At 36.6% G+C, this 18112-nt stretch overlaps 1 protein-coding gene across 6 annotated transcripts in view; it reads right to left on the bottom strand.

The window, feature by feature from the left end:
• Window positions 1–18112, bottom strand: part of LOC112463680 — a 123739-nt gene that overhangs the window by 98033 nt on the left and 7594 nt on the right. For 4 of the 6 annotated variants that reach the window (XM_025030186.1, XM_025030185.1, XM_025030187.1 and 1 more), the window contains exon 1: window positions 1078–1114. The exons of the other annotated variants lie outside the window; for them this stretch is intronic. In XM_025030186.1, coding sequence (XP_024885954.1) covers window positions 1078–1099 — 22 coding nt within the window. In that variant the 5' untranslated portion in view covers window positions 1100–1114. Of the gene's footprint in view, window positions 1–1077; window positions 1115–18112 lie in introns of those variants that run through there. 6 annotated transcript variants of the gene reach the window in all.

Raw genomic sequence — 18112 nt, forward strand, 5'->3', positions numbered from 1 at the left:
TAATACATATTATATTTTTTTAAAAGAGTTAAAGGGAGAAAGTAAATTGATCGATTTAATCATTTACATATTGCAACAAAATGGAAAATCTTACAAAATGCACTATATAAATTTAAATCATTAAAAAAAATTAAATCCTTTTTGGACCTATCCGATTGACGATCGTCTGGATTGCCGACCTGACTCGATATTGAGCAATCAATGTGACGAGGACTCGCTCCACTTCGTAAACAACTTTCGCACGAGCGGGGCTTATAGGAATGTTAAGCAGGTCAGACGCAGCAAGCTATTTTGAAGCGCTATTATATCGTTCATTGCAATCATTTAATTACATTCCTGCACGGTTCCCTGTGAACGCCGTAACTCCGTAAGTCCCGAAGCATCCGATATTAGAAACCCATGATTATATTATACGATCGGCCGTGGCGTACGTTATTATTCTATTTCTATTTTAATATCGGGTATCTTGTCGGTAAAAATAACTAATACGAAGGACGTGGACTGACCTTTGCCGCTTTAACCGCATCTAATACCTTGCAACCCGAAATGTGCGTATTCCGTGCGCTTTTTTTTTACGTCGGTTCGAATCCCCCACTTTGCTTGTCCCCTTCTGGGAGTTTTATCAATTCATTTGTGCCTGAAATTGTTTGCAATTTAGAAGATTACCTGATTTTAATCGGACAGCTTTCTCGGAAGAAAACGTGCGCTCCAATATAAAGTCTGAGAAGAGAAGTTTAGAAAAGAAACTTTAGAAGTTTCCGAAGTTCTTCCTAGAGAAAAGAATGCGTTATTGCTTTGCATTCCGCAAGAATTAAATTTACCAACTTCTACTAGTCAAATTATACATATAGTTAGCCTGTAGTTAATAACTGCAGTGTATTATTTACAGTAATCATATATACAGTAATTTTTTACAGGAGAATCTCTAGGATCTCCATTTACGTAATTTCTGTATTCTGTACACATATCTGTATTCTGTACACATATCGACATGGGCGAAATTCGAATAATATCGGTTATTCAAATTACTGACCGAAGTCGGATCAAGTAAATTTTTTTTCAAAATGATTAAATTACCTTTGCATCCGCTCGATTGCATTCCGCGCGCAAGTCACCGGAATCAGTTACCAGCCGCACAAACGCAGGAGTATCGCTATAAAAGAGAGGAGGGATGCGAATGAATTTAAACACCAGGCTCATATTTAAACACCGGGTCACGTTCGCGCGATCGAGTAATGTCTCGCGCACGCGACAATATACGTAACATTATATACGGTGAACACTACACGCGTGTTCGATTTCACGCACGCACGCAGGTCCATAGACCGGTCGGTGTGTTTTATTAAACGCTTCGCGAAATAACGCGCGAGAGATCGCGCTTGGAGCCGTAATGAGGCGCGCATGAACTCTTCCGCGCAATTCTGTATTATTCCCTCGCATTGCGCTTCGTGTCACGCTCCGCTAATTAAAATGTCCACTCTCGCTGTAGAAAACAAGCATGAACGTCGTAGTCAAACAGAGAAAGAGAGAGACAGAGAGAGAGAGAAGGAAGGAAAGCGAGAAATACGGAGAAAAAGAGAGAAAGGGAATATTATTACGACGAGTTTATCAAAGCTCGCGCCAACTAAGACGAACTTTTCGCATCGCGAAATACCGTAAACTTCCTAAGGATTCCTAATTCGGGTCAGATAAAATCTTTAGCGAATAAACTTACGCGCAAGTACTTGGCGAATGCACAAAGTTTCGAAGCTTGTCGAGAAACTCCGCGTACCCGCTAATAAACGAACATATGAATCAAAGAGTTTGGCGGGTAGGTGCTTAATAATTGCAACGTACAGTCACATAGTCGGAACACGTTTACGTATATACACGTGTGTGTGTGTGTGTGTGTGTACGCGCGCGTATTTCCGTGTGTGTTATACGTTCGCTGCTGCCACTCCTTCCCGCAAATTCGCGACTAACTTTCAGGGAATGTTCTGGTTTTCGTGAATTCCACTGCAATGTTATGCACGCGGGACGAAAGCACATGTACCTTAACTGAATATGGTTTCTAAACAATTGTGTATAAGCACGCAAAGGTCGAATAATATCTTTAGGAATATGTGATCGAAATTGCTTTCAACTTGAATGCGGCTCTTTCTGTTTCTTCCATTCCAATATTACGCATATTTTCATTGAAATCGTAAAATAACGTGATTTTAATATCCATGGTACATTGCTGCTGTTTTGTTTGAAATATAAAAATACGCGACAAAATCGCATGAAGGTAAATTTTTTACATCGGGTTATTATGCTTTTAATTAGTTTTTTTTTCCAACTGTGTATGTCACAGAAGTCGGGAAAATAGAACATGAAATTATTTTTATTTTTAATAATTTTTTAAAGAAAGAAATTGTTTAAATTATAATACTGACGTTATATATCGCGCTAGTAGTATCATTAAATATTCGTGTCAAACGCACCATAAAGCTGCGAGTAACGACATTTCGGTAATACCGTCGCTAATCCATCTCGGGGACATTCGTTCGTTGAGCCGTTGCACGTCCACTCGACAAACGCACGTTCGACGTGACATACAAACATTCCCGATTAATCCGTATTACGTCAGTTTTACGATGACAGAAAAAAAATATATAAACCGATATAAGTATCAGCGTAGCGGGAACAAATGGGGATTAAACCGAGCGCGAACGTGTCGAAAGCGAAGAGAGATTCGTCCGGAGCCGAGTCCACGCTGTGCGTACGAATGAATGCAGGAGAGGGCATTTAACGTGGCAAAATCCCCCGCTACGCAACGATTAAATTCAGCGAGTAGACGTATATGCGACATTATATGCAGCGTACATAGTACATACGTTGGCTAGCAGAATGAAAGAGTATATGTAATCAGGATCCAGTTTGCGACGCAATTGCGGCCGTCGAATGAATAACTGATCCGCACTATTGATTCGCATTTGTTAGTAATGAAAGAACGTCATTAGACAGAGTAGATGCGGTTCCACAGTTGTTGAACAAAATAATTGATTATTACAACGCATGTTCGTTCACACTGGGCAGTAGAGGAATGCTGTTTAGTCGGACTGTCGGACGAAGAGGGTGCTCGCGCTCCTGCGATCTTTACTCGTCAGTAGTGAAAGAACGTCGCTGATCCGGCTGAGGAAGAAACCCGCGATCGACGAGGTTCTAAGGTGATCGCCGCGGAAAATCCGTAATTTCCTCGTCGCCAGTGAACCGCCGGCGGTCGATATTATACGCCAACGGCGGTTGCTCTCTGTCGCGCGATTGAATACCCGGCGAAGCTATCGTCCGATATTGTATTTACGCCGATAGCGGTTACCAGGAGTAGGCGGTAGGCACGGCGACGCGTTCTCTCTCTCCTCCGGCACGGTCGAAGCGTTCTCCGGCGAGTGAACCAGCCGAGAACGGACGGAGAGAGGCCTGACAGGCTTGCAGGGAGACTATACAATGCCGCTATTGTGCTAGGAACTCCATTAGAGGCACCAGACGATTCTGCCGTGCTTGGGAGACAGCGAGAGGGAGAGCGAACGCGGGCGAGAGCGAGAGATCGAGCCCGGGGAAAAACAAAGAGCCCCCGACGTCTTTTATCGAGATTTCGCGCAGCCGCATACCGAGTACCTACCACTCGACGATTCATTACATAGGTACGGAGAATTGCCCGTTTCACATTCCGAGGTCGATTTGATTAACCCGGGGAAGAGAAAAAAATAGGCTCGATTTTTTCGCGACGTAAGCGGAAGTGGTCCGTCAACCGGACTCTTCATCGCCGGCCGCGAATCAGCGCGATAATTCGTGTTTTCTGTTTCGATGATCGAACTTCATTCGTTTTGGTCGAACTTCAATCGGAAGCGCGTTGTATTCATCAATGGCCTGGATTTACACGTTTGGAAAAAGGGGAATTCCGCTCGCCTATTGCGAATGAACAATACCGAGTAGAATGAGCGCTTTAATCACTTGGACACTATAATATCTGCCTAGCTAATCCCCCGCCCCCTATTTTATCAAAATTTAACGAATAAATTATATAATATTGCATAAATAGCGCATGCGCATGCGCTATTTATGCGCCCTCCAAATCCATAAGAAAAAAATATTGCGCTTATTTCGTTTAACTAAAAAAAAATTATTTTTAATAGGAGGTCTGAATAAGCTGCCAGTGAACCCCTCATTTACAAACAATTCTGAAAAACAAATATACAGGATTTATATGCACTACACGCTCTCACATCAGAATAATTTCGATTTTTATGCCGCATACCTTAAAGAACTTTTCTCTAAAAAATATTTAAAACAAACATACTTTGATAGAATTTTAACATAAGATAAAATTAAGTGATATATTTAAAATTATATCTTAAAGATTTCAAGAAAGTGGTATCAATCTCTCTCATATTCTCGCTGAAAGAATCAACTCGGAATTAACCAAAAAAATTCGTTAAAACCCAAAAAATCGATTATTCTGAACAGGAAACTCTGTACAGGAAATCGGTTCAGAATTCAAGATTAACGGCCGACGAACCTTGGCCCAGATTATTCACGACATTGCTGATCGTTCCCCTGGGTGAAATATTTACGGCAATGAAAGTGGGCCGGAAGAATAATTCCTCTGTGATTATTTCTCCCTTAGGGACGTGCAGGTATATAGTCGATATTCAGTTAAGTAACGCTTCGGCCTAAGACCCTTCGAAAGATCCGCGCGAGGGAAAATCTTTTCAGAGGAAAATTCTTTCTCTTCCCGATTGGTGGTATCGACTACCTCTCCGGAAATTCTCATCAAATCTGAGGAAATCACGCGTACGACTACCGAAATTTCATCCCTCTGCTGTCGCATTTCGATCAAATTGGATCAATGAACGTATCGAAAATTCCATCATGTTAGGAAATCTACGAACAAAAATGGTAGTACAGATCAATGCGATATTCGAGGTACATTAAATTTAATTTTATAGCATGCAATAGATACAAAAAGGAATTGAATTTTATTTGCTTTTTCTTTTCTTTTTTCTCATCTTCAATAAAAATAATTTACCTTATTAAAATTTAATACTTTAATAAAAATTTAATTTGAGAAATAATAATCTACTTACAAATTTATTTATATATGTATACTTAACTGATAGACTATTTTAAATAAAATTTTTATTAATACAAAATTAATTTCAAATTTATCCTACTATATGCGGCTGCAAGAACATTTGATGAATTTTGCGATACCCTCTATATAAATGCTATCCAAGTGCGAAATTTTATTAAATTATCAGTTTCATAATTCTTTTGCGGGAATGCGAAAATCCTTTACTTTCAAAAACACGACAACTTCATTAAAAGGAGCAATTTATCGATGAATAATTCATATAATAGAATGTGCACATGTCGTAAAAAAAGCCTGTACGCTCGAAGCCTGTAAATATAAAGTATGCGTATAAAATAAACATTGCATCGCTATCTAGTAAATAAATTTTATTCGCGGATTTATGTTCGACCTGTTCAATATACGCTCAGATACGTCGAAATATTGCATGGCTCGAAGGATATTTCTTTTAACTTGCACCATGTTTGATTTTACGTGATAAATCCATATTTAAAATATGAAAAAAATTTTTGCTGTTGCATATTTGCAAATTTTATATTTTTTACCAAAAAAATCATTACTTTGAATCATTCATTGCGCTTTTTTATTTGTTTAAAAATCAGTAATCCAAAAGTTACTGCCATAGACTTAATAATTATAATTACAATTATAATTGGATTTGTCACTTATTAAGTAAGAAGTACGTAAATTAAATGTAAAAGTCGTATGCATGATTGGAATCTACTATTTAAATAGTACCGCGCGCTTCACATCTGAGATTTGGTGGATGATGGAAGAAAGTAAGGCAAAGGGTCGAAAAAGATCCTCTCTCTTCGGGGAATATCCTTGGATCACGATTTTGCTGGCGTAATCTAGATGGCTGCGCAAATTGAATGAAACGTCGACGCAAATTTTCGGAACGATTAACTCCCTTTGACATATCAAGCTTACCGGCGTGGATGGCGAATCCTTACTCAAATTCGTTGTGCGAATATAAGATTTAGTTGGATCGTTGATCTGAGAAATTTGCTCGATTTGAGAAATTTTTATTCTAGGAAATAGATACGTGTGTAAATATACCTACTTTTACTTGAGATGTTACGTATTGAAATATAATAATTTTTCTTACATTTACACAGCTTTGAGAAACATTTTTATTGCGAATATAAAGATTTCTTTTTTCTGTTATTGATAGTCAATATATATTTTTAATTATTATTTCATTTAATATTTTTAAGATTATTAAAATAAATTATTAAAACAACTGAATAATCTTTTTAATTGCGATAAACTCGCTAAATAAGTATTTTCAACACCTTTAAAAATCTAAAGTATTTTTAAATAGAAAAAATCTGCCTAAAATTATAAGAATAAATTTGATTTTAATGCTTTAAATAATCAAGGTATCGTTCAAAACAGTAAGAATCAGCGAAAAAAACTGGGAGATTTTTTGATTTCGACAACCAATAAATCCCGCTCGTTTACCTTTGAAGGTTATTCAAACCGCAAACAGCATAGCGGAAATGAAGCTATCAACATGAAAGAGAAAACCGCACGCGAGGGTGGAGACAGAAAAGACTCATTTCGCCGTAATCTTTTTCTAATCACTCTCTTGAAACGGTCTATCGACAAATCTCTAAATGAACTTCTCGACGTGAAAGCGTAATATTCGATATCGGAATGAAGTCGTGACGTTCGTACTTCAATGACGAACGTACTTCAATGAAGCTTTATAGAAATAATCTTCGGAATTATGGGGATTACGCAATTTTCTAAGAGAGAACTCGTGAATTCATGAAATTATGTCTCACTAAATTAACATTTCCAACTTAATTAACGTTGAAGTCAAATATGGTGTGTGCGTTTAGATGTACTATATATTGTATTCATATTCTGATCTTTTTCCACCTACTGGCACATTTCTTTTTTTATATCCGCTGCACGAAAACGACATCTTAAAATTCAAACTCCTAATACGGAAACATTTTCTTTTCGCATAAGAACTCGATCCAGCGTTAAGCTCTAATATGCTATTCCATTGTCGGACGCAGATCTCTCCCATGACTTATGGATTATTTTACAAGAGCTTTCACAAGACCGCTCCCCTCGCCTCTCGCGTTCAAGTGCACGACTGCAAGTGTAATCCTTTAAAAATTTTCTCGTTAAATATTTCCTTGTTAGAATATATACCGCGATATAATTAAAGTATTACTGCATAATATTTAATGGGTGTTGAAATAAACCTTAAAAATTAATATTATAAAGAACGCTACTATTCTTCTCTCACATGATAACGAAAGTTTGTTAATTCATTACAAGTAGTTTAACAAGATCTAGATTTTTCAGCATTGTCAATTTATTAATATAATTTCCATTCTATATATCTGTCTCTAAAGAAGATTCTTATGATAGAGCCGAGAAACTTTGAAGCACCCTGTACGTCATATCCCGACACAATCTCGAGTAACTGACACTCAAGCACCGACGAGCCTCGAGACTTTTCTCTCTCAACAGGTGGTGCTGGGGGGATTGGAAAGAGAGGTGGTAAATGTACCTTGGCTTTCTCAAGATTGAAGCGAAGCCAACAATCACTTAGAGATTGGCAACGTACAGCTAGTCGCTCTGACTCGCATGAATACCCGATCGAACACCCGTGACGATCCGTGACGATTCACAGTGAAATTTTCTGTGACACGACTGAATTTTCTAGCTAATAAAAATAATAAGTACAATTGCGGAATATAATTTTGGCTTATCGTTTAAGATAGATTTACATACAAATCGACCGAAAATCACGTTGCATTAAAACGATTACGAAACATTTTCCGTAAAGTAAATGAAAGAGGCAATAAGATAAAAATAGTTAAGTGAAAATAGCAGAAAGTTATAAAAAGTAAGAATAAAAAATATGGTATATGAAACTAATGAACATTTGCAAATTAATAAGTATTGTAGAAATAGATTTTTATATTAAATTATAATTATATATATATCTATAGATAGTTGATTTTTTAAGTTTATGGTGCACGTTAAACGGCGAACACTTTAATAAGATAATTGACAGATTGATTAGAAAATACAAAAAAAAAACAAATGTTTCTCAAGGAAGAAAGTTTAATTATCTAAGGAATAAGAATTGTCGTATTGTTTATAATATTTATTCTTAAAGCTAAACTGACAATCTCGAGGGGAATCTTCAATATATGTTATCCTGTAATTATGTTTAACAAGACATGAAAAAGCCCTCCGTTAGTGACCGATTGGAAGATAAAGAACATGAAGTAGAGTCCCCCTCTAACATGTGGATCGCGTATCGATACACTGTTTGCTCTGCGTCGGATTCTTATATTTACTCCTTATATCCTATTCTTATATTTCATCATGTTTCGAGCCGAGGCAGCGGGAAAGGGACTCGATTTTCTCGAGGCTCCAGTCGACCCAAGTTATTTTCAGAGAATCGATAACGTGCACTCCGACGGGATATACAGAAGGGGGAGGGAGCCGCGGAACTTTGTCGGTTCCAAACGCCCCGCGGGTCCAGAGCCACGCGTCTAATTCGATAGCGTAATTTTGGTGGGCGTTAGAAGGGCTGTCGGCTAGGTACACAGAGGGGCAAGAGAAAACAAAGGCAGCAATTTGCGGTGGCAAACGTTTGAGAAGGTGGGAAGCGAGGGCCTACGAGATTATCTATGAACCGTAACGTGTCGTTGCGATATAAGCCGGTGTATAAATCGGGTGATCGAGAGACTCCAACCCTTTCCGCCGGCATAATGTACTTGATATTTTCCCAAGTCATGTCCCTTCGGTGAACTTTTTTAAGTGTCGTGCCTACGCAAAGAAAACGAGTCTTTCGTTAAATAAGGAGAGAGAACCATAATTGATACGGGATTACACAGAGAGACTGTTCATATTTCTTGCTCAAATAAGCAGCGTGTAATTAATGTTTTTTTTTCATCAGATTTTATCCTTATTTCGTGAAAAAAATCAAGAAATTAAATAAAAAAAGTTTGAACTTTTAATTATAAAACTTGTATTTCCTACCGAGTTAAGATAATTCTTTCTTATTTTAAATGTTTATTGTGATATATGTATATGTTTTTGGTCCTGTAAAATTTGTAATGAATTTTCCTCTTAATTATAAAAGATTATAATCTGGAAGAATTCAGTAATACACACTCTCTTTTAAGTCAAGTGAAATGTAATTTAAAAAGCGTTACGTATGTGAAAATGCGGAAGAATAATTTCCTAGAATTATATTATCAAACCCTTTCGGAAGATTTTAACAGATCCTGCCTGTGGCAAATGATGGAATGTTCACGATTCTGAATGCTGACTGCAGTTAAAAAGAGACAAATCCAGTCTGAGTAGCAATTCGCAGATGGTGCTTGTTTCAAATTCTACGGGAAACCAGGTGGAAAATTTATGTAAGATGAATGTAAACGCCCGCAGGACGAATTTGCATTAGCGCGCCGCGAAGACAAAAGCGCGAAAGACAAGATCGAGGCGAATGCGCGTTTGAAGGCAATGTCATTTAACGAGATAGCAATCCAATTCAAATAATGTCGAAACAGGGGGAGGCGAGAGGAGTGTAAATTGGCAGAACCGAGTGGAGTTATCTGGGAAATTCGACTTTTGACTCCATTAGAGTAGTTAGAGTATGAGATATGACATGACGATAAGTCAGCCATCAGTTAATGTTACTAACTTAATATATGTTAAATGTCAACATAATTGACGACACGGAAACCCACAAAATTCAATGAAAGAGTAATTAGAATTCTATTATTAAATTTTTCCTTTTAATTTTTTATTCATATAAATATATGTATATTCTGAAATAAAAAGCAAACAAATAAAAATAGCAATCTATGACGTGTAGTGCGATTGATATTTGCCATATCGTGATATTGAAAATCTAATTTCCGTTTGTAATGTTTACGCGCGCATTAACGAAGTAACACATAGCGGTCGTTGCGATGAAAAACGTTTCGCGATTCGTGAACACTCGCGAAATAACGGGGCTACCGCAAAACCCGTGAGAACGATTTCGCGGCGACGTTAATTACGTTTGCATGTTACGCCTAAAAACTGATGGTAATTATTCAATTTAGCGGCTAGCCCGGTGAATAACGCAATTGAATTGTAAAGGAGTTGCCTTGTGATGTACAATGTGCTTAAACCGCAACGATATTTCAGACGTTACACCGGGATTTCTGTTTTAGCATAATGGATACCAAGAGCTGGAAATTCGCAGTGTGCCTTCATTCAGGCAGAAATAGATTCCGCATAACGGAATCGTGAAATAGGGATTCCCACGGCGAAAGTTTTCGCTTTGCACAAACTTAAAGTCTTGACAAGGTTGACATCGCGAACAGAGAGAGAGAGAGAGAGAGAGAGAGAGAGAGAGACGCGGATTTTTAGCCGCTATTACGTGACGATATTTCACATTTGATGGAATTGTGTACATAGATTTTATAAATATTTCGTGGCTATGTAACTTTATCAATGTCAAATGTGTGTCAATTTTGTCGTATTTATAAAGAATGATCAGGGCGATCCTGCCGCATTGATTAACTGAAAGATATAATTGTGTCACAAGATTTATGGCACGGCTTATCTAACGTATTCATCAATCACGCGTCGATCTCGACGTGGAGCTGATTTATACGATCGTTCAATATGTTTCGCCTTAGCAATCGATGTATAGGACTAATTGAATCTACAATGGCACAACTGTATTTTTGCCACCGCGTTATTCAACCGTTGTTTAAACGTCACATTTGCGCAATAACGATTTAATGAGAAGCTGTTATCGCAATTTCATGTTGTATTCTATGCGGTTATCCGTCACCGTTATATCATTGTTGCGCGATACACAGTGAACTTTACGGATACTTCAGTGAAATATTACATCAACTCGAAATAGAAACTTGCATGAAACCGCGTAAAATAGCATTTTCTCGTTAAGCTCGTATTAGTTTGCAGTAAAACTATAACGTGCTCGAAAATTGTTACTTAACTATGAAAGTTATTATTATCTGATTTCGATATTATACATAGTAAATCGTTTGTCGATAAAAAATTTGTGGACACGTTAACACTTTAACCGTACTACTTTACGATCCATCGAGGCATGCTTATCAATTCATATATACAATATAAAAACACGTTAGAAATATATATTGCGCAATGTTAAGAAAATTTTATAATTTAATACGAAGTTTCAATAATTACAAGATATCTGATCTGTTCAAGATTTATTATGAGGTTACTCAGGTTACTCAAGCTAAATTCTAAAAACGGAAAAAGTTTAAAGCAATTTTTCATACTTATATTGTCTAGCTGCATCCGTTAACAAAACCTTAATTTAGGAGTAACCATTTAGAAAGGGAGACAATAAAATAATAATTCAGCATTTAGCCAGAACATCGTCGATGTGATCGTGTCGTCTGACAGCAAACGTAATCGCAAGCGTTACTCTCGTAGAGATATCCAATGTAACACTTTGTGCATACGCACGATACCCATCCACTTTGCTTTAACACTGGCGATCGCCCGTCACGGGGTATCTAATTACTTACGTACCGGAACGCATATCGGCGACGTACGCTCATAAACGGAGCTCTTCACATATAGTAGCTGCGCCCTGTTGCAACTAGGTAACGATGTTGCCGACTACCATTCACGCAAGCATAATTGATTGCGGTCGATTCACGTCAAAACCAACTATTCAAAACTATACAATGAAATCAGTCATTTATTAGCTAGGCCATTTTTAGACTTCTCTATTGTTGGAACGAGATAACCACTTACTCTGCAGGGGGAAGGGGAGAAAAATCTATAAAGTCTTTTACTGATTTATTACCCTAAATAGAGTGGTTTATCAGAAAAAATCTGAAATATATCGAGACATCAAATGTCAGAAACAAATAGGTAGATATCCAGGTTTTATCGACAAAAAATTGTTTTCTAGCTTTATATACAATCGCTAATAATTTTATATAGAATGTTTCTCTAATCATATGTATTATTAAACAAGTTTCCTTAATGCATATATTCTTATCACATTTTGCAAAAAAATACTGAATATTTGAAATTTATAAAAAGAAATTAGAATTAATTATTAAAAATCGAATTACTTTTGTGAGTTGATTATTTGTGCATAAAATGTTAAAATTTATTTCCGGCATTATCAAATTTTAACGAATAATCGTAAGATTGTCAATATCGCATTTTCAAGAAAATAGACGATTGTACCCATTTATTAATTTCTCGATAATGAAAAGCATTTAACAGCATTTGTGTATAAAACTCGTTAAGTTACATGATTTGCCCGATAATTATAAAGCATGCGTAATGATTTTTTTTTTTTTTTTTCAATTGAAATTGACTTTTAAACGAAATTGAAAATTTTATGGCCACGTGTTTGACAGTTGAGCGGCAATTATTAATCGCGCTGAGCTATAATTTATACGCATGTACATAATGCAACGCATACATGGCCGCAGAAAGAGAGTTGCGCGATTTCGCTGTGGCGCTTTCCGTTACAATTTCGCGAAAATCCGATTGTACGCCCGTTCCGTTTAATTGTTCACCTTCTGTACTTGACAGATCGCCGCGATATTTGTCGAGAGCAGAGAACAACGTTTTTACTCGCGCGATTTCGCGAGGTTCTTGCCGCGAGTTTGGCGGACTTAATTGCGTTCCGAACGTTGCAAAGCGAGTCGCGAGCGCAATCGACCTGCACCAGATGCATGCATAACTCGTTGCGTAGAATCTGCAAGAATATGCATATGTATTGGAACGGATAATTAAGTTTTTTGATTAATGTTTAATCAATTTTTTCTTTATAAAAATGTAGAGGTTGCAATGCTTGTAATAACTCCTTGAATGTAGAATATATTTTTTTAACTTTTTCTAATAACCCCCATACATCATCCGAGAGATATATCGAAAGACATTTTAAACAAGCAATTGAAAATACTTTTAATTAATTTTGCGCTACCTATATTTAAGGAGAGAAATGTGTATTAAACCTTTTTTTATTAATATTTTACGCAGCAGGTCAAGATATAATAAAAAAATTATTTTCATGGAAAAGCATTACTTCCAAGTTGCAGAATGAATATGATACAGTTCATGTCTTAAGATATAAAAACCGAGTACAACTGTCTTACATAGCAAACTGCACGTATCTCCACCTCGTCTTCTGCATTCCAGAACTGATGGAATTTCCGACCGTCTGGAATTTCGTTCTGTTTATAAGAGCGGAGCAAAAGAATAGAATAGAACTATCCTGCGGATGGTTAAAGTCGAATATCATTAAATTGGATGATAATCTCAAAAATGATACATCAAGATGATTACAGCCTTTTAATTTACCTGCCGTGTCTCATTTTCTACTTGTTGCAATTATATTATCGTAAAATCGGCAAAAAATTTTTACTGCAGAATTTCTTTTCTTTTATGAAAAAAGGGTAGCCTTAAAATTACAAAAATACGATCGAGCTATTTTGTTTGTCTCGTTCGATATGGCTCTTAATGGCGGATTGAAAGTGCATCAGTATCGGAATAGGTACACGAGTTCAAGGAATAACCCTCAACTATCGAGATAGACACGACAAAGATTCCGATCCCTTTCCCCCTTATCGGTGTTTTCTCCTTTTCTCCGCTTTCAGCGTTCTATTGAAAGCCAACCGGGCTTCTTGTCTTCTCGAATTTTGTTACGCCATGAGGAAACAAGTTTCAAAGTACAAGCAGAGTTATTTCGTGCCGTTGGTTCTTCTGTCTGAAGAAAAGCAAAAAATAAAAATAATGTAATTAAGAAAATGACTGCAATAACTGCGAAGTGAGCGAGAGAACACAAAATCCACACACTTTTTTTCGCGAAAGTATATACGAGATGTAACAATGAAATAACTATTTTTATACTTATTTTAAATTTTAATATTACAACTTTGTGTCATTTTTATATGGTTTAAATATTTTGTGCAAAATATAATAATAAAGTCTATAATAATGAAGAAACAAAATGAAAATTTCTTTTGTAATGTTTCCATATTTTATTATATTTTCATTATTTAAATTACATATTGTTCTACATCTCTTTATTTTACGATATGTTTGATTAGACGTTGAAAGTATTTCGAATTTTAAGGCATTTGATCGATGAATTGAAAGAACCTAAGAATCGAATGATACAAAAATATCTCTTCTGCCTACATTTCTTTACTGCTTTGTGGATAGTCATTTATCTGCAATTTATTTGAAATTCTTTTTCATCGTTACTTAACTTTCCTCCCGAAAAACGTTTGCATCGGCTTTTCAACAAATTCATTTAGTGTCTCACTCTTACACATACGTACAAAAATAATAACGAAGATAAATTTTCTCTTAAAGAAGAAGAAAAACTTGGTCTCTTATGCGCACGATATAATTACTTTCATACAGCTTTAATGTGCATATTTTAATTAATCATAAAATAATGTTCAAAACTTGCAAAGTTGTGCACGATAAATTGGTATTAAAAAATACGAAAGTTATTACATTATCGCACATTACAAAACTTTGTAATGGTAATCTCTGCATAAAACTAATTTATACCTATTTTACATCCATCGAATATAATAAATTTATTAAAAATTTTTTTTATATTACGTATTATAGATAGATAAAAATAAGCGGATTTAACTTCAATCTAAAATATAATCTATTTAATCTATCAAAAATTTATTCATTATAGATATAGTAGGCTTTATTGATGAAATTTTTAATTCGCTCATCTATGAAATTTTTTAATTAAGAATATTATAAATATATATTTGACATTTTATCACCAATATAAAGCTAGTCATAATGAGAAGCGATTATTTGACCTAAATTTTTCACACCATCTGTTTTAATTATCACGAAACGTAGTGAGAAGAAACAATTTGAATTGCACCTCTCGCGAATTACATATCGTAATCACTGGCACGTTTCGGCTTTATATGATTTTCTCGGATCTGTCCAATTCTTTTTCTTCGATAACTCGATGGTCGTTAATTAACCGCGCAGAGCTCACTAATCGAATAACGAGAGGAAATATGATTTATCGACGATATTGGTTGACACGTTGGAATTAATAAGCCGACGGTGACAGTTAACGATCAGCATGAATGATTCGTAATGGCACGAGAACGACGACGACGAGAGAAAGCAAGCCGAAGAGGGGAAAAAACAACTACGAGGATCACAGTTTACGCGGGACAACTTTATTTCATCTTGTTGCAGCGCTGCTCGTCCAACCTACTTAGCGTCAATTAATGGATTTAACGGTGATAGACTAACGGGCAGTCAATATCGGCGAGGACGCGCTTTGATAAAACACCGCGGTGGCGATAATTATAAATCCTCGTTCTCCCGACACGCGAAAAGAGCGGAACAATAAGCCGAATGAAAAGTACACGTCCTTGGTTCAGAGAAATTCCAACGAGCGATTATATATATCCATCTCCTTTTCATACTAATGGCGTGGCACGATAATTGTCATCGACATCGTTCGATATGGCATACACCGCGTAAAAAGAGATAGTATCTTATTGATTAACATGCATTCATTGTACTGTAAATTAGCGGAATCCCTGGTATTATTCTAGCTATTTTTGTAATCTAACTAACATGGGAAACGAATCAAGCATCTATAAATAAACTAATTACACTTTACAAGCTAATAAGTACATGTTTAAATTTGTAAATTTAATCGATAAAGAAGTGAATAAAACAGGGAATTTTATAACGACTTTTTTTTTCTTTGCAGCTATCGATTTTCATTAACTTAATTATAGAATTTATCGGAGGAACGTTCGTTAAATATTAAAATATATAGAAAAGATGACTATTCAATTGAATTTTCGTCCAGAAAAGGGCGATTTCAAATTAGCTGGGAAACCCACCCCAGATATAAATAAAGATATAAATAATCCAGAAACTCTGTATGCATAGATCTGGACATCTAATAATTTTGTGGCAATTCTATATTTTTTAAAAGAGCTATAATATCTCCTTTACATATGTCTTGCATTTCTTCTTTCAAATACATTTGCATCAGGATTACAGGAAAACATTTTAAAGGCAAAATGCATTTATGTAGCGATGTGACGATTATTGCGAGGGAATGCGAGCAAATTCTCTTACAATTATGATGCAGCAAAATGGCCCGCCCGAATCTGGCCGAGCGAAGTGATTAATTGCTACTGACAGCGCGATGATCGCGCGCAAATGCGACAAATAAACGTTTCGAGAACACCCATTTACTGACACGTTGACAATCTCCAATCACAATGTCATGCGATTACCGCCGTCAATTTGCCCAGAGCTAATATAAACGGACGTCGTTTTGTACGATGTAAATCTGTGCGGCCGCGATCGCGCAATAAAATTCATTTCACTCGCGCATTAACATATTAAAACGAACGCCCGCGAACATACGTGCGTGTTTCGTTTGTCGTGGAACATTGGTATTAACGAGTTGCAAAAATTCCGCGACTCGCAAAGCATTGCCGCACCCCCTGCTGGACTGCCGCTTCCATTTGCAATAGCGGAAATAATGTGCCGTTTCGCCATCGCCCGAAATTGCGCTGTGACAGTTCATTAACGCGTCTCGCACGTCATGTGTCCTGCGAAAACTCCTCGCTGGTCGAATATATTGGATAATAATAATTAAAGGTATTTGTATCAAAAATATTTATCTTGCGGATCCTTTGATCAATCAAAAAGAAAGTTGATTGAGTGAATGGGAAAAATTCAGCCATTGGTCCTAATAATAGTATATCATACTGTAAGAAATATTAAATATACTAAATATTAAAAGGAAAGTGTGCAACGCAAATTTCTTTCAGCTATTTCTATTATAGTTTGATAAATAAAGATTTCAAGTTTATTGCATCAAGATAAGAAAATTGTATACAAGAATTTATGTGTACCAAGATTTCATACTCAAGTTACACCACTATTTTAAAGCCTATTTAATGCGACTATATCGTCTTTACTCTGTAAAGTGTAGCATCTCGTAAACGATGCATAAAATAACTGCACATAAAACGCTGAGTGTCCTTATATCTTACGATAATTACTCTGTCTAACTATAAACGGGTAAATTCCACCGTAGGCATCGCCTACGTCTCGGTGGTGCATTTGCGAACTTTTTCACTGTGTAGCGCAGCGGGGAACGCAGAGAAATGTCAATGCCTATCACGGGCACACACATACATACGCACGCATGTATACGCGCACCTGTTAAACGACGGGACAACTTCGTTACTAGACACGTGCACACACTAATTAAAACGTTCTAGTTCTCTGTGGCTGGTCGGAACAACAAGTGGCACACGGCATCTCCTCCGCCAACTCCATTTCGCCCATTTACCCCGTTATTTAAGCGATCTATTAGCAAAAGCAATTATTTTTCGATTAATCGCAGAGTTGTAAAAAGAATTGTAAAAAGAAATAGTCCCGCTTCTCTTTATATCTTATACGTTCGCCGGTGTCGAGAAACGATTTCGTGCGTGGGATCTCCAGCAATTCGTTGTACCAGCTGCACGACATTCTTAGCTCAATCGAGCAATTTATTTATTACTAAATGTAGGAATATTTGACATGAAAAGCACGTGAGAGATCCGAAAAATTCAGGAATGACGGTGCGGCACATTTTTCACGCGAGTACGATTACAGGGTAAAATGTCGCAGACTCTCACGAAAGGTGTCGCTCCTCGATAATAGAAATTTTTAGCGCGATCTGACACATTTTTTGGAATATTTAAGTGGCAAAATTGTACTCTCTCGATAAGAGAAGATAAATATTTGACGCCGAATGCCTCTGCGCGCGCTTCGAAAACCGTGTAACAATCGAACACGTGGATTACACGGTTGATTGAAAAACTTTGCGCCAGTTAAACACCCGGAGTCCCTTTATCGATCGAATTTACGTTAATCTGAAATCCCATCCGAATGTATAGTCTGCCTCTCTTCTTGTCGAAACAATGA

This window comes from Temnothorax curvispinosus, unplaced genomic scaffold, assembly GCF_003070985.1.
Source record: "Temnothorax curvispinosus isolate PA1 unplaced genomic scaffold, ASM307098v1 QBEX01013556.1, whole genome shotgun sequence".
Lineage (NCBI taxonomy): Eukaryota > Metazoa > Arthropoda > Insecta > Hymenoptera > Formicidae > Temnothorax > Temnothorax curvispinosus.